The 24,435-nt window shown below is 43.5% G+C and overlaps 1 protein-coding gene across 2 annotated transcripts in view; it reads left to right on the plus strand.

The window, feature by feature from the left end:
- Positions 1-18,767, plus strand: part of ITFG2 (integrin alpha FG-GAP repeat containing 2) — a 596,359-nt gene extending 577,592 nt beyond the window's left edge. Inside the window, exon 13 of one of the 2 annotated variants that reach the window (XM_069228155.1) lies at positions 18,243-18,379. Coding sequence is in view for 1 of the 2 variants with exons in the window: in XM_069228154.1 (XP_069084255.1) it covers positions 18,243-18,397 (155 nt within the window). In the remaining variant the exon portion in view is untranslated. Of the gene's footprint in view, positions 1-18,242 lie in introns of both variants that reach the window. The other variant, XM_069228154.1, reaches the window with a different exon arrangement.
- Positions 18,768-24,435: the final 5,668 nt, after the last annotated feature.

Below are 24,435 nucleotides of genomic sequence, written 5' to 3' on the forward strand. Positions count from 1 at the left end.
TCTGCTGATGCACACTGGGTATCTGGAGCCTCATGCTGTAAAACAGTAGATTCCTCATTGCCCATTTTAGCCAAGCAAGAAGGGATTTTTTCCTTGGTGGCCCCCAGAGCTGAAGTGGAAGATCTTTGTATTTCGCTCTGTGTTGACTTAATATCTATAATTCCCTTCTCAATGCCTACCAGCCAAAGCCAGTATCAGAGTAAGTTCTGATGTTATAATGTCTCTGGCCCTCGCTAGACAAGCCTCCATTAAATCATTAGTCCACAATGGAATGGGCCTGACCTCCTCTCGGGCTAAGAAATTGGAGTCCTGGCATTTAGAGGCCCTTGCTAGAAGTCGTTTTTGCCATAGGACGACCTCTAGACTGCTTGGCTTGCTTAGAAGGCCGTGTACAGTCCTTCAGACGTGCTCCAGAAGCTGCAGCATCCATGTAACAATTTCTAGATTGCGTTCAGGGACATTATCACCCTCTGCTTCCACTTTTGAGATACCACCAGAGGGGCAGTGAAATGAGGGACCTCCAGATGGTGAATTCTCTCTTGCACCCAAGGACAACCTCCTTTCTTTTCAAGCGATTTCTGTTGCAATAATCCCCACCACACGCAGCAGCATCTTGTCAATGCTCATTGAAGATGAGGAAGGAGGGGTCACAGCAACAAGACTCCCGGTACCCTTTCTTTTGCCCAGGCCACCTATGCTTGCTTGAGCATGTTATGCAAGCTCTGGAAAAGGAGCATCAGTGGGCTCTTGATGGATCACTATAAAACAATGAAGCAAAGCAAGCACCCTATCCATGGAAACACCAGTCTAAGAAGAAATGAAGACCAATAAAGCGCTTATGCTTCGGTCTCTGTATCAATGGGCATCAAAGGGTAGGCCCAGCCTAGCCCGGCCTCGTCTGGCTGCAGACGGGCCTACTTTTGGCCCGGTCTTCGTCCTGGCATATCCTGCGCGGCAGTTCTTACAAGGAGCTTTATATCATGTGGCTCCTCCTCCCCTCTCCTTGGACAAAGAGTGCCTGCTGGGGAAGTTAGTCCCACCAGCAAGAGGCAGCAGAAGAGCACAGTCCAAAGTCCCACACATCAGGCGCATCCTGCCCTGCGGTTCTTACAAGGTGCTTCATAGCACATGGCTCTTCCTCCCCTTTCCTTGAACAAGCAGTGCCTGCTGGGGGACATAGTCCCACCCCAGTAGGAGGCAGCAGAAAAGCACAGTCCAAAGACCCATACAGACCCACACAACAGGCGCCTCCCACGCCCCGGTGCTTACATGGCGCTTTATAGCGTGTGGCTCATCCTGCTCTCTCCTTGGACAAACAGTGCCTACTGGGGGACATAGCCCCACCCCAGCAGGAGTCAGCAGAAAAGCACAGTCCTAAGTCCCACACACAGGTGCTTCCCGCACCGCGGTTTTTACAAGAGCACATCTAAAAGACTGTACACGGCCTTCTAAGCAAACCAAGCAGCTCTAGGCCCTATGGCCCTATGGCAAAAATGACTTCTAGCAAGTAGTAGTCCCACCCCAACAGGAGGCGTCAGAAAAGCACAGTCCAAAATCCAGCACAATAGGCGTGTCATAATTAAAAAATAGTGACTAGGACCACTCAAGGACTGAATTCGGGTCAGAATATTCCCAGGATGTCCTTTGTTATTTGACACTAAAATCATTTTGCTGCTTTACCCCTAAATGGAAGTCTCTTGACTTGACCAGGAATTACGGCAACCTGAGTCTTAATTTTGGTTCCCAGGCGCTCACTGCCCATCAACTATAAGGTAATGTCAAAATATAATCTTGCAGCAGCCTGTTTTCTCTTCCCCCCCACCATCAATCCTCTGTCCAGTTGGGCCCATTTGAATGCTTTTTGGACACTATCTAATGATTTGATTGAGACTCCCTGAACAGAGTGTGACTATAGGGGTATGTTCCCCCACGCCTATATGCCTCTGGGTAAGGACCGCCTGAATTTCTTTTGTCACAATTTGCAGTGCTGCTTGTTGTGTTTCACATTAATGGTGCTATGTGTTGTATCGCCTTCTGTTAAATGTGTAATGACAATATAGTGTAAGTATATCAACATTAGGATATACAAGTACATTTGATCGCAAATCATTATACCTGGCTTTAAGTGGACATTTTGTCAGTGATGTGTTTTTGGTGCCAAAACACTGCTTGATACCAATACCATTCATTGTAAAAACATGTATTTCAGGAACCCAGACAAATTGTCTCAGGAAGAGGGCCATTGCCCCTTACTGTGCATGGTTTATGTCTTACATTTGTTATACGTGATGACCAAGACAGGTGGAAAGACTGACCTTAAACTATAAATTCTGGGGCTCAATAGTTTAGTCCTGATGGAAGCCTGGGACCCGTTGGGCCTGTGAAAGAGGGCTGAAAAGTGTTGAGGATGCAGGGGGTGTAGTGTCATCGTCTCCCAATAACACCCCAAACAAGTATATATTTTTAACCATACCAGGAACACCCACTGATTAAAAAGATACCAGGGTTGTCAAGGTATTTGTATCTCCTGGAAGACCCCGGTAGGATATTATCCAAAGTGCTCCATGAAACATGGTTGAACTCACCCTTGTTTTAGGGACCAGGATAAGACCCGGTTATGAAGATGCCACTAATGGAGTGGGTGAGGGTCTAACACATAAAACTTATAGGTTTCTGTTGGGTAAAGCATTCCATTTAGGCAATAAAGGATTGCATTTTCTATGCATTGCAGACTGTAGGATACCCTGTGTGGTTTGAGGATTAAATTAGGGAGGATGTATCCTATGATCCCTTAAATACTTCTCTCCCCCTTCTCTGTCAAAAAACTCCTGTTCTCAACTGTGCTGTTTGATTTGCTCACTAAACCGGACGAATGATTGTTAAGGCCTCCATGATTTCGATTTATTCCAGAATTGTATGATTCATTATGTCGTTATGGTCTGGTGGTAGCTTGCTGAGTGTTGTGGTAGAGGATAAATCTTCTGTTGGCCAGAAGTCAATCTCCAACATCCAATTTTGTTTTAATTGTTTCAACTACTTATTTAATTCTATTGTCGGATTTCAAGTCTGTGATGAAATTGGCAGGTCTCCTTCTTCAGTTTACCTGCTTAGTTATTAAGCATAACATCTTAAATTATGTCCGTTATGGGGTTGGGTGCCAGTGTAATTGGTGCAAGCTTGGTTCTGTGAAGACTTTTGGTTCAGTTCAGATAGAAGACTCCATGAAGTCTTTTGAGGCTCAGAAACGGGAGAATGCAGTTGCCCTTTCAGTGTATGCTATGGACCAGCTTCTGCAATGAAACATCTTATGCCACCTCAGACCAGTGTTATTACAACACTTATAGTTTTCAGAATCCTCCTACTGGTTTTGTCTGTGACTAGTGCAATTATAATTTTTTAATTGTAAATAAATTATTCATAAAATTCTACATTGCATCTTATTCAATAAACAGCTAACTTTCCCAATAAGTTAGCATTTAGAATTTGTTCATTCACCTGAAAGCTGTTACAGAAATAGGTATGTAACACAATACAGCAGGAGTGGTTATAATCTCAAAAGACAATAACTTAGTTTTTTTGAGTATGTATCTAATCTCTTTGGGCTGTAGAGGTCACATAAAAACATCTTAAATTCTTTAAATGAGGACTATTAACACCCAGTTTGGTGGTGCTATGCTCAGTTTATCCGAAAATAATACAACTAAGAAACAACATGGAGATCTAAGAGAGACATACCAGATTTGAAAGAGAAGCAGGTCAGAAAGAGCCAGAGGAGCAGTAACGTATACCACCCATTCATCAGCCGTTCACTACCTATTGCATCACTCCTTACGATGTAACTCAGTTATAACATTGGAAAGAGACAGTTGATTGAAAGAGACAGGTTTGTTTGTAAACATTTATATATGATTTGGGGTGCATAGACTGTTTAAGACAGAGATCGAGACTTCCACAGTTTTTTACCCTCCAATACCCTTTCATATTTTAAATGAATTAAGGGCCATTACCCTTATTAAAATGTCCGCACTCATCTGTGTCAGTTATGCCAACTTTGAACATTTTGTGGGGCTTGCATGGTCTATAGTGTATCATTGTGAACCTTGATTTTCCCACCGTGGTAGAGTCTTTAGCCATAAAAAGAGATTCCAATATTTGAGACTATACCTTCTCATCCATATATAAGTCTATATGTCTCAGAGACTCATTACAGTTTGACATAGTGTGGCATCCTTAAAAAGCGGCAGATGGCCTGTCAACCAAACTAGTGCTTTACCTGCCCCTTTTACAGGGGGGCGAAGTGCCGGGTCTGCACTGACTTACTCCGGCAGAGGCTCAGCTGATTTTGCCAGGCAAAATCTTTAACTGACGGTCTGCCAAAGGACTGTGAGTCAACTTATGCCAGAAGCACAGTGGTATGAATGGTATGATGCCACTCTTGAAAGGAGGACCCTGATATGTAAGGAATTGAACAAGAAAGTCTTAAGCTTGGAATAATGAGGATTATCTGTAAAATCTATCTTCTAGTTGGAGATTTTTCTTCGAGCAGTACCCCTGCATGCGTTAGGTGGCATTGGTTGACTCCGCGGGCATCATTGGCGCCATGGTCACCGTGATGACATCGCGGTCATTTATAGGCGGCGTGCTGATGTCAGTTCTTTTCTTTCCGCACCAGCCTACGCGCAGATCCGGAGAAGAGCTACCTCAGTCATTTTTTGACTAACTACAACATTTTTGTCAAATTTGTTTTTGACGACTTTTGCTTGCGTCGAGGGATGTCCCGTAAAACTGGATTCAAACCCTGCGACTCCTGTCACCGCATGATGGCGGTGACCAATTCGCACCTCGTGTGCCTCTGGTGTTTGCAGCACAACCACGACCTGAAGTCGTACTCCGAGTGTCAGCCATGAACTCGAAAGCTTTGAGGGAGCGATCCCTAAAGCTCAGGGTGGCCCGACACTTACTCCGCGTCGTTCCCGGTCCAGTTCGAGAGGAAGGCCAGGAGACTGGTTGCGGAGTTATCACCAATCATCTTCGTCAAAGTCATCTGGACATTCGGGTATGAAGAAGAAGAAGTCGAAGAAGGTGAAACGTTCTTCGGCTTCGCCCCGTCACCCGCACGATGTGACGTGGGAAGAGCGTCGACGCTCTAGGCCTCCGTCTAAGGAGCCTCAGTCTGGGTCTGCTCCGTGCCTCCCTAACTTTCCGGGAGCCAGTTTAACCCCTGCCCAACTTAAAGAATTCTATGAGGCCATGCGTCTCATATTTGGGCAGCCCGACCCACCCTCTGCGCCTTTGGGCTCAGGGAAGTCAGTGAGGGCTCCCTCGGGTTCCAAGTCGATGACTTCGGTTCGGACTCCGGAGGGCACCTCAGGATCCGCCCCGACGCCGGCGTGCCAATGCGACCTTCCCTGGCGTCGGGTCAGATGTCGATGTTCCCAGCACCGATTGGGACTACAATCAACGTCAACTCTATACTTATCCCCAACAACCCGGAGCCGGACCGACGTCGCTCAGTGCTGTTTCTGTTTTACATGGGCTCTGATGTGGCCAGGGTTGATCCTGACCCCTATTGCTATGGGTATGCATACGGGGATAGTGTAGAGGGGTCGCTGTACCCTTTAGAAGATCAGCTTGACCCTGACATGGACTGGGTACAGGATTTGGGTGATGCCAGTGGGTTGGACACCTCCACTGACACTAGCATGCTTTCTCCCCTTACCGTGGCTACGGAGGAAGGAGCGTCATATTCTATGGTAGTGAGAAGGGCTGCTGAGGTTTTGAACCTTGCGTGTCCTTCTGTGGAGGTCAGGACTAACCTCCTTGCCGAAGTGCTTCAGCCTGGGACCTGCAACTCGGAACCCCTTCTTCCCTTCAATGAAGCACACGGACGTCCTACTGGGGACCTGGTCCAAACCCAGCACAGGGGCTCCTGTGACCAGGACAGTTGTCTGCTGCCACAGGCCTGTGCCGACGGACCCAAAATTCCTTACCCAACACCTAACACCCTACGCCTGAGAGGCTTGTCATCCAGGCTTCATCACCCTCTGGCGCATTCCTTACCGTTCCCCTGGACAGGGAATCAAAAAGACTGGACAGTTTGGGGAAGAAAATGTTTTCCTCTGCCAGTCTTGTGCTGTGGTCCTTGAACTCTGCATGCCTTACTCTCTGGGATACGGTCGCGTAAGTGCTGCCTCGAGTTCCGGAGGAGGCCCGGAACGTTCTCTCCCAAGCCATGACAGATGGGAGAGGTGCAGCCAAGTTCATGATATTTTGTGGACTGGCTCCGACCGACTCACTGGGCAGATCGGTTGCTTCAACAATGGCATTGAGACGTCATGCCTGGTTGAGGATGTCTGGCTTTTCAGGGGATGTCCAGCAATCTTTGATGGACATGCCCTTTGATGGCGCTCGTCTCTTCAGAGATAAGGCAGACTCAGCGCTCAAGCGCTTTAAGGATTCCTGGGCTATGGTTCTGTCCCTTGGCCTCGCATCCGCTCCTCGCCCCCCTCAGTCCGCCTTTCGCGGCTATGGAAGGGGCACCCAACTGCGCCCATTTCCACGACCTGCGCATGCTGTACAGCCGCTACACGGATGCGGGATCCAACAAGCTCATGGATCAGGGAGTCAGGGGCTGCACAGTCCACCCCCACCCCCTCCTCTGCCTCTAAACCTTCCTAGTCCGTTGGGAGATCCAGGACCAGTTGGCGGCAGGATTCGCCATCACCTGCCCCACTGGGAATCCATTACCATTGTCAGGTCGGTTTTACAGATCGTCCGAAGGGGCTTCTCCCTCCTCTTTGAGACTTCCCCCTCAGCACTGCCCCCATCATTCGATCATCTATCAGAGGATTATTTGGCACTGGAATGAGAAGTTCAAGATGCTAACACTAGTTCAGGGCCTTTCTGCCCAGGACCCTGGAGACTGGATGTAGCGTGGGACTTGCAGGATGCCTATTTCCACATTCCCGTCCTGCCGGCCCACAGCCATTACCTACGATTTGTGGTAGGTCACAAGCACTTTCCCCTTTGGCCTTACAAGCGCCTGTAGGTGTTCACGAAGGTAATGGTAGTGGGCGCAGGTTAGGGGTTCCAGTCTTCCCCTACCTCGACAACTGGCTGTTGAAGGTGGACACGACCCTGAAAGTTGTCTCCCACCTCCAGACTATGGCGAACCTCCTGCACTCGCTGGTGTTCACTATAAACGTGAAGAAGTCACACCTGACTCCCCTTTAGACGCTCCCTTTCATTGGAGCTGTTCTGGACACAGTGCAGTTTCGAGCTTTTCTTTCACAGGCACGAGGCCTACCACACACATGAGGTACCATTTCTGTCGGGAGACTTGGGGGAACGTTGGGTGGAAGGAAATTTGTGGCTCCTCAGAGATTCCAGAACTTTCTGTCACCGAAATGTGAGGAAAAAGTGTTTTTTTGGCCACATTTTGAGGTTTGCAAAGGAATCTGGGTAACAGAACCTGGTGAGAGCCCCACAAGTCACCCCATCTTGGATTCCCCTAAGTGTCTCATTTTTGAAAATGTGAATGTTTGGTAGGTTTCCCTAGGTGCCGGCTGAGCTAGAGGCCAAAATCTACAGCTAGGCACTTTTCAAAAAACATGTCCGATTTCATTGTAAAAATGTGATGTGTCCATGTTGCGTTTCCTGTTGCGAGCATTAGGCCTACCCACGCAAGTGAGGTACCATTGTTATCAGGAGACTTGGGGGAACACTGAATAGCAAAACAAGTGTTATTGCCCCTTGTCTTTCTATACATTTTTTCCTTCCAAATGTAAGACAGTGTGTAAAAAAGACATCTATTTGAGAAATGTCCTGTAATTCACATGCTAGTATGGGCACCCCAGAATTCAGAGATGTGCAAATAACCACTGCTTCACACCTGACTCCCCTTTAGACGCTCCCTTTCATTGGAGCTGTTCTGGACACAGTGCAGTTTCGAGCTTTTCTTTCACAGGCACGAGGCCTACCACACACATGAGGTACCATTTCTGTCGGGAGACTTGGGGGAACGTTGGGTGGAAGGAAATTTGTGGCTCCTCAGAGATTCCAGAACTTTCTGTCACCGAAATGTGAGGAAAAAGTGTTTTTTTGGCCACATTTTGAGGTTTGCAAAGGAATCTGGGTAACAGAACCTGGTGAGAGCCCCACAAGTCACCCCATCTTGGATTCCCCTAAGTGTCTCATTTTTGAAAATGTGAATGTTTGGTAGGTTTCCCTAGGTGCCGGCTGAGCTAGAGGCCAAAATCTACAGCTAGGCACTTTTCAAAAAACATGTCCGATTTCATTGTAAAAATGTGATGTGTCCATGTTGCGTTTCCTGTTGCGAGCATTAGGCCTACCCACGCAAGTGAGGTACCATTGTTATCAGGAGACTTGGGGGAACACTGAATAGCAAAACAAGTGTTATTGCCCCTTGTCTTTCTATACATTTTTTCCTTCCAAATGTAAGACAGTGTGTAAAAAAGACATCTATTTGAGAAATGTCCTGTAATTCACATGCTAGTATGGGCACCCCAGAATTCAGAGATGTGCAAATAACCACTGCTTCTCAACACCTTATCTTGTGCCCATTTTGGAAATAGAAAGGTTTTTTTGATACCTATTTTTCACTCTATATTTCAGCAAATGAATTGCTGTATACCCGGTATAGAATAAAAACCCATTGCAAGGTGCAGCTCGCTTATTATCTCTGGGTACCTAGAGATCTTGATGAACCTATAATCCCAATATATCCCCGCAACCAGAAGAGTCCAGCAGAAGTAACGGTATATTGCTTTCAAAAATCGAACATCGCAGGAAAAAGTTACAGAGTAAAATGTGGAAAAAAATGGCTGTTTTTTTTTACCTCAATTTTGTTTTTATTTCAGCTGTTATTTTCTGTAGGAAGCCCTTGTAGGATCTACACAAATTACCCCTTGCTGAATTCATAATTTTGTCTACTTTTCAGAAACGTTTAGCTTTCTGGGACCCAGCATTGGTTTCACAACCATTTCTGTCACTAACTGGAAGGAGGCTGAAAGCGCAAAAAATAATAAAAATGGGGTATGTCCAAGTAAAATGCCAAAATTGTGTTGAAAATTATCGTTTTCTGATGCAAGTCAGCCTGTTCCTGAAAGCTGGGAAGATTGTGATTTTAGCACTGTAAACCCTTTGTTGATGCCATTTTCAGGGGAAAAACCACAAGCCTTCTTCTGCAGCCTTTTTTCCCATTTAAAAAAAAAAACTAATTTGTTGCAGTATTTTGGCTAAGTCCTTGGTCTCCCTGAGGGGAAACCACAAAGTCTGGGTACCTCCAGAATCCCTAGGATGTTGGAAAAAAAGGACGCAAAATTGCCATGGGTAGCTTATGTGTACAAAAAGTTATGAGGGCTTAAGCGCGAACTGCTTCAAATAGCCAAAAAAAGGCTTGGCACCTGAGGGGGGAAAGGCCTGGCAGCGAAGGGGTTAAAGGCCTCACACATATGTTCCATCATGTTCCATTCATCAAGCCACAGTGAAATTTGAACTTGGTCCTCACATACCTCATGCATGCCCCTTTCCAGCCGCTCCACAACTGTCCTGTACGGCTCTTGACCCTTAAAACAGCTTTTTTGATAGCCATCACCTCCGCTCACAGAGTGAGCTTCAGGCTCTTTCTTCTTAGTCACGATTCCGAGCAGTGCATCCTGACAAAGTAGTGCTTCATACCAGGGCTTCCTTTCGTCCCAAAGTGGAAATGCCTTTTCACGTAGGTCAATCTATCACCTTGCCTAATTTTTAAGCACCCCTACATCCCTTTTATGAGGAAAAGAGACTCCACCGTCTGGATCCAAAAAGCGCACTGGCATTCTATATAGATCGTACCAAAGATTTCCGGGTGGACTGTCAACTCTTTGTGGATTATGTGGGTGCGAAGAAAGGGAAGGCAGTGCAGAAGAGGACCATCTCACGATGGGTAGTCCTCTGCATCAAGATGTGCTACGCTTTGGTGAAAAAGCAACCCCAGGAGGGTTTGCGCTCTCATTCAACCAGACCAACTGCTGCCACCACAGCGTTAGCTCACGGAGTTCCAGTCCTGAATATCTGCCAGGCCGCAACGTGGGTTCACCCAGCATTACTGCCTGGACAGCCAGGTCCACAGAGACTGCTATTTTGGCCGTTCGGTCTTGCTGGACTTTTTGGTGTGATCTTGGTTCGCAACCCACCACCGGTGATGGTATTGCTTGGGTATCTATTCTTAGGTAAGGAATCTGCAACTAGAATTCTCTATCAGATGTACAAGTTGCATACCTTTGGTAACAATATATCTGGTAGAGACATATTCTAGTTGCAGATTCCTTACCGACCCGCCCATCCTCCGCACACTGCGAACTGATTTCTAGGGACAGGTACTTCCCTTTAAGGCTCTAGTTTGGGCGCACCATTCTCAGTGTTCTCCATGGCTCTGCGTTACTAGCATGGAAAGTCGTGAAAAGAAACTGACATCAGCGCACCAGGGTGGCACCTATATATGACCACAACACCATCACGGCGACAATGATGCCAGCTGAGTCGACCAACCCCCACCTAACAGCACGCAGGGGTACTGCTCTAAGAAAAATCTCCAGATCCAGTCTGACGCCTGGGGGGAATTCTAAGGTAAGGAGTCTGCAACTAGAATATGTCTCTACCAGATATATCGTTACCGAAGGTAAGTAACTTGTACTTTAATCATATTCCCAACAAGAAAACATGCCTTTATTGGAAGCAACATTTTCTGTCTTTTGTGGGTTTGACTGAAAACATCAGCCAAGAAAAGCATTTTTAAAGGAATAAAAGAAATCGGATAATTATAAGCCTTCTGGAGGCTGCATTTTCCTACCATGCAGTTAGTTTGTTTTCAGCGTGCTGAGCAAGTGTCTGCCTATCCAAAGGTGTTTTTCTTGATTTGCTTTTGTAGTTCTGTTTCATCCATACTCACTTTTCAGCTTCTGCTGCACAATCCTGCAAAAGAGACAAATATTTCACAGTAGGTACAAGTGATTCAGTCATTTTGAAAATGTAAATTGTTACATGTTAGGTAGGCGACACAGCAGCATTTTTAGCAGTTTGATTGGAAAAAGCAATTAGCTAAAACACTTCATCCTTTATAGCCTGATGTGCAACACATTTTACAGAAGTAATCTTGAAAGGCAACATGAATGCATCAAGTAAATTCTTAGTTTAAGAACCATCCTTGGTCGGGGGCTCCTGTTGATGCAAGGAAACCCTGTTGCATCCAGAATTGCTCAAAATCATGAGCCACTGAAAAAGCATATTTGGAATCCATAAATATTTCTGGTATCTTGTACTTGTGGGAACCATCGTTATTCAACAACTTCACATAAGGTACATACAGCTTGACCAGCTGTAAGTATAGCTTTATAGCCCACCGTAGCTGGCTATACCAGCCATTAAAGGCCCACTCCAGCGTTAAACAAGGTAGCAGGCCTTCAATGGCCAGTGTAGCCTAGTTAGAGGGCTATAAGGCTATTAAAGCATTCCACCACTAGAGGGCAGAATGTTCTAATATAGACCTCACGGAGCCCAAGGGGACTGAAATCCCGGCCATTAGAAGCCCGGAGCACTCCATTGTCTTAAATGGAGCTCCCAACATTCCAATGTTGTAATATGCCTTGGTTGTTTCAGAGACATGAACCGTCAACATAATAGATGAGATCACAATTAGGTATTGGTGAATCAGAGAAATCAGTAGGGGGCATAGTTAGATGGGCAGTCGTAACAAGACCGTTTTGTGGTACCCCAACCTTAGGTATGGGTGTTAAGACAGGGCAATGAATCAAAATAATGTGAATGGCAGAAAACAGGAGAATTTCATACCTGATAAACTTGCTGGGGATAAATGTTGGGTCCTAGTGGTGAGTAGAAGGGCAACTATGGCATATGGTACTGCAACCATCAGCCAAGGACAATATTTTCAGAGTCTTCCATGAGCTGAGTTGCAGATGCCAAAGCTCACAAAAATGACAGAGGCATTGCTGTAACTGCATTTAAAGCAGATGACTAGTAGACTGTGGGTTTCTAATGATGATAATAATCCAGCTCTTAATCACCATCCTTTTTCCTTGCAATATAAAGTAAATGGCTTACTGTAACTTTGTGAACCTAAAGCTGGTGCAGATGAAAGCACTTTCAGAGTTTGAGATGATTGCTTCACCTCCCTGGTCCAATGGAAGGGTTCTGTGGTATCTTTCTTTCTTAACTTAGTCTTAAAGTGGCTTAGCTAGAGAAGCAAAATCTAAACTCAATTGTCTACGGTAGCCTGCCATCTCCAGTATAGCGTACCTTTGATATTGTGGTGTATCTCGGTAACTTACAAATAACCTCAAACTGATCTGTTTATAAATCCCTTTCTGCTGTTGTGACCTAAACACCGAACATGGTGATTAAAAAAAAAAAGTAATTTTTCTTCAGATGATTCACACCCCCTATTAGCCAATGCAGTGAGCAAATAACATTGTGTCAATATTGCAGTGACGCAAGTCAATGGAGCCAACCAACAAATCACCAACATACTGAGCCAACGTCAATACATTGGAGAATACTAGCATGTCCAGGTCCTTCTTCAGGGTTTGTAAAAAGATTTATGGTGATTCTGTTTACCTTCTGGGAACTGACATCAAATTAGATGGCCCACTGAAGCAGTAGCAGCAAAACGATACCTACTTTTCTCATGTATAGGATTTGAAAAGAATGCAAAATATAGATCAACCACAGCAAACCTTGCTGCTGTGTATGGGATACAAGATAACATGGTTTGCTGGATTGGGTACAACAGGAAATCTTGATATTACCACTGCATTAATAGTTGTTTGTTTCTGTATCACATTTTTTTATCTGGAAAATAGGCATATTACACACTCACTGTTAGCATCAAAATGACTCGTTTTATCAGCGCTGCAATAACAGGTCAGATTCCTACCTGCCTCTACCATAGAATGTGCAAGATATTGGAGACTTTGATGTTGTTTCTTCATAGAATATATCTTAATTGTAACTGGATCTGCAGATAGTACACAACTCTCACCTATTGCTTGTTTAGACCATAAAGAAAAATGAGCTTGATCAAGTATGTCAGTAGTAGTAGACATTTGCTTATAGTCGTTACACTTGTCTTCATCTTCACAGTGATTAGTTTCCCATAGAATGCCTCCTTTCCGGAACATCTAGGTAGACACCATGATTAGCCCAACATACAGTACAAAGTCACATAAGGGCTACTTTGGTAGAGTGATGAGCGTATTTACCTGGCAGTCTTCACCATTCAACCTCTGCTAGTAGGGTGGATATTGGTCATGTAAAATCTGAGTAAATATGGATTGATCTGTCCTAGTGGTGAGTAGAAGGGCAACTATGACATAGGGTACTGCAACCATGAGCCATGAGATATATTCATATTCAGGCTAGAGAAATCAATTTCCAATGACCCAGTTGTTTGGAAATTGAAACATGAACCTTCGCTCCTCAGCCCTACCCGGTACTGCAGTTTACTCTTCCGCCCCAACCAGCCCTTCTGCTTACTCGGTATCATCCTCCCATCCCCTCCCTTTGACCATTTGTGGAAAGATGGCATCTGTGGGGACATTATTCTAGACTCATTTGATTCCTTTTCCTATTTTTAAATATTTGTATTGATTTCCAACCAAGCTGTCACTCACATAGAATTTTTGCATATCTTAGCAGCAGTGATTACAATAACAAATTAGCATTCATGGGGAGTAAGGTCATTGATATCCGGCTATGAGTCAGAACTTAGAACGCTGAGAGGGCTCTGAACTGCCCAGCAGGCAGGGCATGCTTCGCTCACACTATAACGCAAGAAGCAGCACCATCAAGAAATGTAATAAGCCCCATCACTTTTTAAGCCATCACCTTGGTTCACTCAGCAAAGGTCGCAGCCGAACATGTTAACATATATACATATTTTATTTAGAGCTCCTGTCTGTGAGTTTTATCATCTGACTTATGGGGAAATTTGACCAATATTGTGTCCCATTCTGCCAGATTCACCTGCTTTCCAGCCATATTAGTAGGGTGTTTAATCACTGCTCCTGCAGTCTGGGCCCACTTGTGGACATGAGTTTGCCAAACCTTCACCAGCAGAGGATGTGGTGACTTCCAACAAAGTGGAGTTGTCCTCTATGCGATCACCACAGCTGAGTCAATGAAGCAAGTTACAGCTTTGTCTCCTTTGGTTCTGGGCATGGAGCCCAGCGAGTTTGCTTGAGGTGTGCCCCTCTGTTGTCTGTGTGTCCACTCCTAGATCAAGCTTCCCACCTGTGTCCAGAATGGAGTCAGTAACCGGGTACTGGCATACTGTTTGCATCATGGTCAGTTGCTCGTCATGGTGGGTAACATTGTATGCAACCCTCTGCTCCCTTCTTGACATTTGCCGTCGCTGTCAGAGTCTAATTTTGCGTCCACTGAGGATCCTCTGTTTCTGTAATGATTTTCACTCCAAGAGCCACATGTACAAAATGTTTAAACGGTCACTTACGGAGAATCAGCCTGTTTGCGACCGCTAAATAGCCATTTGACATGTACTGACTCTATTTTGCGTTTCAGTAACCTTCTCCCGAATCACAAAATAGGTTTGCGAGTCGGTATTAAGAAGGTGCGTGTTAAGGGTGTCCCTTCCCAATTGCGAGTCACAGGGGGATGTATGAATGTTTTGCAACCAGACTGCGGTCCTAAAACATTCACAGTTTACCATCAACTGCAAGTTGGTGGTAACCTATTTGCAAATGGAAAGAAGTCAACTGGGTACCCGTTCCCCTTTGCAAATGTGAGCACAAACATTCTTTAAGAGCAGCCAATGGTCTCACGGACCACTCCCTACTCATAAAAAAGATGTAAAGAGAACTTTTTATTTTTATTTATGAAATTCATCTAGTTTTTCTTGAAGAAAAACGGGCTGCATCACAAAAAAAGTTTCTTTAGTTAAAAAGCAGTCACAGACATGGTGGTAGGCTGACCCCAGCAGGCCACTATCTCTGTGATTTTTGCCATTCCCAATGGGTCCCAAATTGTGGCGTGCCTCATGACTATTGATGAGGTAGGTCCATTTGCGACCCACTGGGAATTGCTATATGTGTCTGAGACACATTGGTACATCAAAGTTTGTGATTTCCTAATTGTGAGTCGCAAAAAGTTGCAACTAGGAAGTTGCATTATCTGGCTGTCATACATGTGGCCATAGGTTTCTTCCAGCTAAGCGAGACTTTTTCCTACACCAGCACACTAACGTGAGAGAAATCGATTTAAAAGTGTAATTGCCGCTTCCGTTTACTGCCTGCGCGATTGTCTGCGTATCATTTAATGATAGATGTCTGAAATTATATCTTAAACTGGATTAAGTTTAAGTCCCAGTTGGCTTTTATCAACATCGGCAATCCTCAATCCCAGATCAGAGACTGGCTGATGACTATGCACAAGAAAGACTTTCACAAACTCCAAATTTCTGTGCATTTACATTGATGTTCCTCTCATTTAAAGAGCATGTAAAGAAGAATATATTAAACATTTGGTATCAGCTATGTCTTGTACACAAAAACAAACCTTTCCTTAAAATCCACAGTGCAAGCAGCCTTCCTCTTGCATATTGATGAAGGCAGACGTGCTTATTTATCTAATCTCGCTGACGTCTGTGTTGTTGTGGCTGCTCGCCACATCACAGAGTCCTGCAACTGACCACACAACCCACATCTTACCTTGACGATTAGGCTCCAAAATGCTAAATGCTTCAAGTTGAAATTATGCTGCATCATCGCCGACGCCGCCTACAAGAGTAAATAGAATTCCAAGCACTATACATTTATTTTTCTGGCAGCAGTATGAACCCAATGAAATCGGAGATCCCCAACGCAAGCAAAGAGAAAACAAGAAGACCTTTTTCTTTCTGCCCCTCCTCCGACCTCTGAAAGAACTAGTCCTTATATGAAACTGGTCAGAACTGACAACCCTCATTCTGTCACAACCACACCCTAAACTGCTCACACCTTCAAACAACTACTGTGTTTGTAAATCCATGATTTACTTCCTCTGGCCCATAGTTTAAGAACAATACAATGGGTCTCGCTTATTTCAAACAAGTTAAGTCATCTTTTGACAACAGCTCCCACCAGCAAAAAACAAAAGAAACAAAGTATCAAAAAAAAAATTTTAGCTTAAAAGATAAAACTTAGCAATTTTGTTTGCCCTGCTCGGGATGTTTTTGCCAGTCACAAGCCTTCTGTTTGCAGGGCACTGGAAGTTAAAATACAAAAATACATCAGTCACATCGGGAGCAGTGGACGGGCACTAATTAAGTTGAAATCAGTTAGTGCTTGATCCCTGCTCCACAGAGAGGAACGGAAATGATGCAAGACTTGCCTTGACGAATTACGAGGCTGTAAAGAAGAGTGCCATGCATAACAACAAATGGTGAGCAACAGGCGGGCTCCAAGCCCTTTACTGAACACAAGAGCCTCTCGCGTGTGAGATGCATGAGCAAGCAGATGCACTCGCAAGCTCGACCCTAAAACTTGTACCATTTCTCTGTAGCATGTGAACTGTGACACGTAATCCCTGTCCTGTGTAAAGTGCACCACTGACAGAGTGAGCTGTGTTGGTAACAGTGTAGTGTAGACTTGATTGTAGCATCTGGACTTTTATTTTATGTGATTTATTTTAGGAACTCCATAAATACTTGAACACATTCAAGCAACAGTAATTTCTGAATATCTTCCAGTACAGTGGATACTTTAAATTATTGCCAAGACTATTAATATAGCAACTACAAGTGTGGTTCTCCACTCGTTTTAACAAGTGTCAATCAATCATTTGTAAAGCGAGGAAAATCACCCGTGAGTGTCTCAAGGTGTTGGAGTTGCTTGATGCTGCGTTTTTAAGGAAACTCTTCTTCAAACTAGGAGTGCAACATTTTAGGGTGGATAACAGACATTCTTTGGAAGATAAGGATCAGTTGGTGGACAATTATGAGTGGTGGGGGGGCATCATGCGACATCTGATGTCTTACATCACAGCAGGTTGGTGTAAGGCATATGGAGCCTACCCACACTTGGGAAAGGAGCAAAACATTCTCGTGTGACCGCAGTATGTATGAACATTGATCATTTACCAGACCTGCTCCAGGCTTGAGACGCTGCTCATGCTAGGTGACTACGATAGGGCATAGAAAACTAGTTCCTTTGCTAACTGAGAGTACAGGATACCAAAATAACATGTCAATGCAACAAGTCCCTAGGTGCTTCACAGTGGATAATATGAAGATCTTGAATATTAAATTTGAGGTGAAGGACTGAGAGTGTTTGTTCATTGTATCTGGTAAGCCCCAAATTTCTCAAGTGCCATGGGAGAGGATCATAATTCTGAACCTACTTTTAGATCTTGATGTTTCTTCCAAGTGTGTGTTTGAGTTTTCCATTTGACAGGCACATCACTGGTAGTATTCCAGGTATTTGCATTAAAGACCTCCATGTGTAGGATACCAGGTTTGTCTAGTAGAATCCATAATCTACACATAATGTACAGATTAGTCTAGCCCTAATTGTGTCAGTCAAATGACTCCTTGTTATTAGGGCATATGAGCCTACGGAAAATAGCCTGAGCCGTCAGCTCTACTACACACATTTTGGTGTTTCACATACCAGTGTTTTACTCCTAACATTTTGTGGCATCTCAAACTAGAATCATTATTTCTCGCACCATCCTTCTTGAACCAGATTAAAAAGGGGCTTGGAAATATGTAATTGAGGCAATGCAGGATCGCTCCCTTGGTTTCTATATATTTGTAGTACACATATTTAAAACTTCAGTCTGAGTAAAATTGTCATTTTCTCCTCAACATCATTCTGTTATATGGAAACTGCTATTAAATGGCTGAATAAATTGTGGAAGCTAAGCCTTAAGCAAGGCTAGAGTAGTCAGGATCCTAGTACCACACAAATGACAAATACTTACTCTAAATTTGAATTAAATTTGTATAGGAGCTAACCTTATACCTGTTCTTAGGCATTTAGTCGGAACAGAAGGCAAAAGGCGGAGGAGTCGGGAAGGCTTATTTTGGGAGGGAGAGGGAAATTTCAGGGGCTTCTCAGAGTATGTTGCTTAGGAACATCATTGTCCAGTACCCCACTATATATTGTCACCCAGACTCATTTTCTTGCATGTATTAATGCAGATGCCTTGTATTCTTTTTGTGTGGTTTGCAGATGTGGAGGACACAGCGGCCGTCTGTGACCTGCTGCATGAAACTTTGTATTTTCCTGATGGACAGAAAGAGACCAGCTTCACACGACCGAGAACGTATGCCATTGTGGCGAACTCAGACTTTACTCTCAGCAGAACATCCAGTGGTGGATTTTGAAGAAGTCAGCTCAAATGGAAGAAGCTTTGTTGAAATTGAGGAACTTCACAGTTCATCATTGAAAGTCAACTTGCTGATAAGACTGTGAATTATTTCTCAGATATCACTTGAAATCGGAGTGCCGTTGAGGAAGAGTTGGTGTACAAAGGGTTTGAAATCGGTCAGAAGAGAGGAAAGAAGCCTGATTTGGACATTTCTTAGGATATACAGGATATCCTATAGAATTAAAGTTGTAAGTGTCCTCAGTTTCAGGGTTTACATTACCAGAGCCGAAATAACCATTTTCCATAATTGTTCCAATTTAATTTACCATGTTTAGAGAGAGAGTGCAAAAACAGAACATCATAAATAAAGGGGCTTTTTGGTAAAAGTGTGAATGTTTGTTTCCATACTTCTTCTGACAGCCTCTCCAAAATATGTTAGGCCTTAATGTTTTAGAATTTGCTGTAGTAGAGACACATTCCACAGTGCCCGTTAGCTAGCCATCTAGATTAACAAGAGGGCATTGGTAGCCCCTTCTGTTGTACAAGGGGGGTTGAAAGACCTCTGTTTATACCTCCACTGCAAAATGGGGATGTGGGCAGGTGTTCCCTGCCACGTCTAAGACTGTTTCTTGTTCATATATCCATAGTCTTGTCTCAATCCACACAATTGTTTTCCACTGCTGCTAGAAAACACAGAGTGAGGGTAGCGCAATGGCTGTTCATTCTCATAAATGTGATGCTTTTTTATATGTTCTCCAGGGAAACAGACATTAAAAGTATTAATACGCAGTTCCTGTTTTTCTGACACTGCAACAGCAGGAGAGATCCTCCCTGACTAAAATTCAGGAGAGTGGATTAATTTTGTTAATACTCATTCGGTTACTTGTCTTGCTGTACTCCGCATCACCTTTAAAAATCTCGTTATTGGCTTATACCCACGTTTCTCTGCTGCAAATTTACAGTAATCCATGCTCTATAACATTGAATTTAGTCAAGTATGATTTTTAGTCGGTAAAGACAAACTGATGCTGTAAACCATCTTATCCAAGTGTCTTATCCAAGGTTCACATATTAAGAGGGACCTGCAGAATGCTTACCATATCCGGTGGCGCTGGAACTCAGGGTGCATGGGATGCTGCAACACCTTCATAAGACTTGAAAGAGTTAAGATGGAAAATGTGCAATCAAGGGGCTCTTTAAAGGCTTTTCTCTGGTAGCATTTTAGTGTTTTAAAAGAAGCACTGTGAAATATTCTAGTATGCCTTTAGTGAGGTGAACTTATTAAACAGCCCACCCCCACCACTCTAAATGGCATTCCAGCACCCCTGCCCCTATATGAAGTTCCCTGCTAATGCTTTCCACTTTGTTGAAGCGGAGACTTGGAAATAATAATAGTTAATCTGTCTCGAGTAAAATCCCGGCTCACTGCTGGACCCCAAGGCAAGTGAGAAGGGAAAGAGCTACAAGTCATAAACATAAAATATTTGTAATTCTTCAATGGCATTTTCTTTTAAGAGTCAATGATGAGAGTTTTGGATTTTCTTTTTAAATATCAATGATTAGTTCATCAATAACTTTTAGCAAATCAATTAAGATCAGTACAAATTACAGAATAGTGCTTATAGTGTGTCCTATAAAGATCTAATTTTTACTGTACTCTGTTTCAGGAAAATAAAATTCAACAGAACCCTTGAAGAGTTCTTGTCTCATGTGAAAGCATATATTTTGCTAGTTGAGTATCTCACTGATAGTTTCAGTAGAATCTCAGTAATAGGTTCAAGCAGGATAAAGTCAGTCTCAGAATGAGTCCAAGGCTTCTGCAAAGAGAATAGAGCGAAACATGTTAGAAATAGAGGGCTCTCAGAGAGTTACTGAGAAGTGTCTGCATATGCAAAGAGCTTGAGAAGAGTGAGCGTGAAAGACGAGTCCACTCAAGTCTACTAGAAGTCTGTCTCAGTCTGTGAGCACATTTTTATAACATTATAGAAAAAAACAAGTTACAAAGCATGAGTAGATACAGTATTAGCCAATCAGGATTTGAAGTTTTCATATGAACAGCTTCCCTCAATATGGCAAGTTTTAACAAAGAACATTCTCAGTACGCAATACAGTTGACTATTTTGTAATCAGCAGTGAACCACAATACCTTTTTCAAGTGATCTATTTTCCATTTTCACACATATTTCTTCTAGCAAAGCCTTATTCATAAGAAACATTTTTTTAAGTTTTATCTAACACTGCAGTAATTTTTTTATGGGTTAAATGGTATTCTATTTATTTGTTTGTTACTACAGGGCAAATGTGTCATGAAAATGTTATACTTATGGCCATGATACAGGTCAAAACTAACAAAGAGGAAACAACAAGTAAGAAAAAGAAAAATTGTATTTGTCTTTGTTAGCACCTCAGCCAAGTGCATGTTGTTGTGCAGATTGGAAGTGCAAAACCCATATTTTAAATGCAGTTTTTAGGCCTACAAAAACCTTTTATACAGGTAAATGAATATAATGTTGTTATTTTTATGAAAGACACTCAGTTTCAACAGATTCAACATAGGGATTAATCATTCTGTTGTAAGCCACAAACAAATGGTTCATTAAAAGCAGGCCTATCTTCCAAAATGTCATGAAATTCAAGAAGTAATTTAAAATATTGGATGGCGCATGCAAGGATGCAAACTTTGACTCTGGCCACACTGTTTGATTACTTTGAGACCTAACACCTCTTCTAAGGCATATCCTCGCATATGCTTCCCTCAACAGTGTGCAGCCACAGCAGGTTCTCTTATGAATTCCAGAATTTGCACCTTGTTACTTCGAGTCTTGGTTTACGCTTTTCTGAATGTCTGTAAATCCCTATTCGTTGTTGCCTCTTCCTCAGGGGCTTAGCCTATTTTATACATCTTGCGTTTTTGTGAGTTTCTGTGCTGCAGGCATGATGGTTGTTCAGTCTTTTGCCTGGGGTGATTGCCTACGTAAACGTTAACTTATGCAGGCTCCATGTGCCATCATTAGAAACATTGCATCGCCGTTGGCATAAGAGGTGGTTCCATGAGGAACCCATGAAGCAAATTACTATGGAAAAGCTGAGGTATAACGTCACAAAGCACCACTGCTTGACTTTCTTTAGGGACAGACTACCATCTCAGCGTGGCTTGTTCCATGTGGTATCTCAAGTGAGTAGGAAATGGGTGGAAAATTCCTTTTTAGGATTCCTGTTTCTTTTCAGATGTATGTTAATCAGTAGACTTGAGTCATCCGTCTTCGGTGTAGACAAGGATGTATTGTGACCTTCCCAAAACAGAAATCGTCATGCGTGCAATGACAGTGTTCCTGATACAGCACATCTGGGGGTAAAGTGGCGAGGCTGACAAAAAAGATGAAATATTGTAAGCTCCCTTCTTTGAGGTATAATTGAATAGACTTCACATAATACAATGAAACTGTACAGCATTTGGACCACAACACGTCTTTCTAATAGTCTTGGCCCTCCCTGGCCTGAGAAAGCGAGCCCATGCTTGACTAATAACCTGATGTATTTTAGTTTGGACGGTCTCCAGGCCTTGGTTGTTTGAAAAGCAGGACAAATGTATAAATAACTCAAGGGGAGGCCATCTTTCACTGGGCTGAAGTTGTCCGGCATGTTATTGCTCCCATGTGTCTGCAGGCTTTCCCAGGCCAAACTCCCATGGGAAAAGGAGTGATGCTATCAGGTCCGGGCGCTCGGTTGGCTGACCGGAGACTGAATTCCTTCATTGCCCCCTACCCTTGCCAGAAGGGGTCGTTGGAGACATTTCTGTGAAAAATGAAAATGTCTTAATTACCCGACAATTTTGCAGAGTTTACACATTTTCTGCATGTCATTTGAATTAAAAAATAATACCTTCATGTTTTCTATCTGTGTCAGCATGAAAGCCTTTAGCAACGTCACAAAGGAAGGAAGACTGACTGGGGCCAAGGAGATGTACAGCTATTACCATAGACTAGCAACACTGCAGGTACCGACTGGGGTGATCATTCACTATAACGGCAGATCAGCTGATTTCCAGCCTGGATTTAGCTGCCAATATCTACACAGTAAGTCTTCACATGAAAGCCATCCATTCAGAGTCGCCCCCTCAGACAGTAACTCCTATCGCACAGCAACTGTAATCATGCGATTCTGGAATCCTGATTTTTTTTGTTGCATACTTTTGCGTCTGCCACACTTGGCATATTATCCATTGTTTGCTACATAATTCTCAGATTTCAACAAAAAAATTGTTTCTAGCTCAAACAAATCAAACGTAACGGGAAAAGAACGTGCCGGACGTGATGCTGCGCAGTGGCAGGCCACTTGGAAGGGTTAACTGATCACTCTTCAGATGCGGATTGCTGTGTTCAGCTGGTAAACTGGTGGATATGGGGTGAAGGTCTCCTCAGACAAACAATGTATCTTAAAATAAGAAAATTGCTAAATAATATCTCCGCAGAATGTGTCGCATTATGTTGCATATTTGCCTTTTTTCTGACCTATAACGTATTTATCCCTCATAACTCATCCCCGTTTGCCACATAATTCCAGTAACCCTGCCAGTAACGGATGAGTCAAGCTGCCTGCTGTGTGAGACTACAAACATGCAAAGGACGCCTGCGGAAAAGCCTGTGCGAGCTGCAGATAGCCTGACAGCCGAGCACAGCACTGGAGATGCTTTCGGCGGCTGGAAACACGGAGCCCTTGATATCAGGATCTGCAAAGGGTATCTGTCGAGAGGTGTGCTCAAGGGTATATTCCACTTCTTTTAAGAAGTGCAACTTCATGTTATTTTCTCAATATTTTAGGCAGCGGTCTAAGAAACGTATATAATTTTACATTGTTGTTTCAACAGCTTTTGCGCTGATGAGGTTTGCCTTATAGACCAAGGTTTGAAAATATTTTCAGCAAATTCTCACATACTGTTTGATATACTGCCTCTAGCTTAATGAAGACAAACTCACTGATTCCAAATTCCACTTTCACACACAAATATGTTATTAGCGAAACTAAGGACAGATTACACCTGAGCAACTTGAAGCAACAAAACATTAAAGTTAGGATTGTGTCCTAGCCCATCTTTAAAAACTTCCAGTCATCCTTGCTCCCTTTACATATGTGGTATATAGAGCACCATTTGTTTACATTATAAAGATATTGCAAGTCAGCAAGGAGTGCTATGACCGCATAGCAGCGGTAGGTGAGGCCCTAGCTCTAAACGTGTAGAAACATGCAGGTAGGTTTGTCCTTTCCTGGAGTGACCCACACCGTGGAAAAATAAAATATGCTGCCATAAATACTTCCTCTCTGCTGATCACTGTTCATTTTAGGAAAAAGCCCAGATCAGTCGAATAAACCGCAATTTCTCATTGATGTTTAAACAGCAGTTGGCTCTGGAAGTAGGCGTTATGACATCAAATCTGTAATAACAGATGTCTGTTGAAAGCCATCGCGCGGGCCTCCTGGGTATCTGTGGGTGCAGACCATGTTACACAGTGGCCATAGTCTGCAGTTTACCAATTCAAGGGACTGCTGTTGTGTTTCTTCCTGTGTGCCATTCTCCTGTGCTGTTACCCTGCCAACCACGAATAATTGCAACTCACAGAGTAGTTGCAAATTGTGTAGATTCTGGGTATTTTTTTCTCACCAGAGATTGTTCATGTCAAACAAATGTTTACTATGTCTGAGTTTTGACAGAGCAGCTGCAACAGAGACCTCTTGCTAAATATATATATATATATATATATATATATATATATAGTGGGTTTTGGGTTCATCCCTTACAACCATTGACTTTCCTCAATCAGCTCATTCAGTGACTGGTTTAAGGTTTTAGCAATCACTTATTGGCTCAGACAAGTAGAGAATGTATTGCTCATCTAATGTTATTGCCCATTTGCGTGTAAGCTTCCACCTTCCCTCCCGTGCTTGTACTGAACTACATCAGGGCCTATTTTACAATCGCCCTCTTTTTGTCCGCTCCTGAAGTTTCCTTCTGCGTGTTTTGCTCCAGTGTGCTTACACCGCCTACATTAACACATG

This window comes from Pleurodeles waltl, chromosome 4_1 (assembly GCF_031143425.1).
Source record: "Pleurodeles waltl isolate 20211129_DDA chromosome 4_1, aPleWal1.hap1.20221129, whole genome shotgun sequence".
Lineage (NCBI taxonomy): Eukaryota > Metazoa > Chordata > Amphibia > Caudata > Salamandridae > Pleurodeles > Pleurodeles waltl.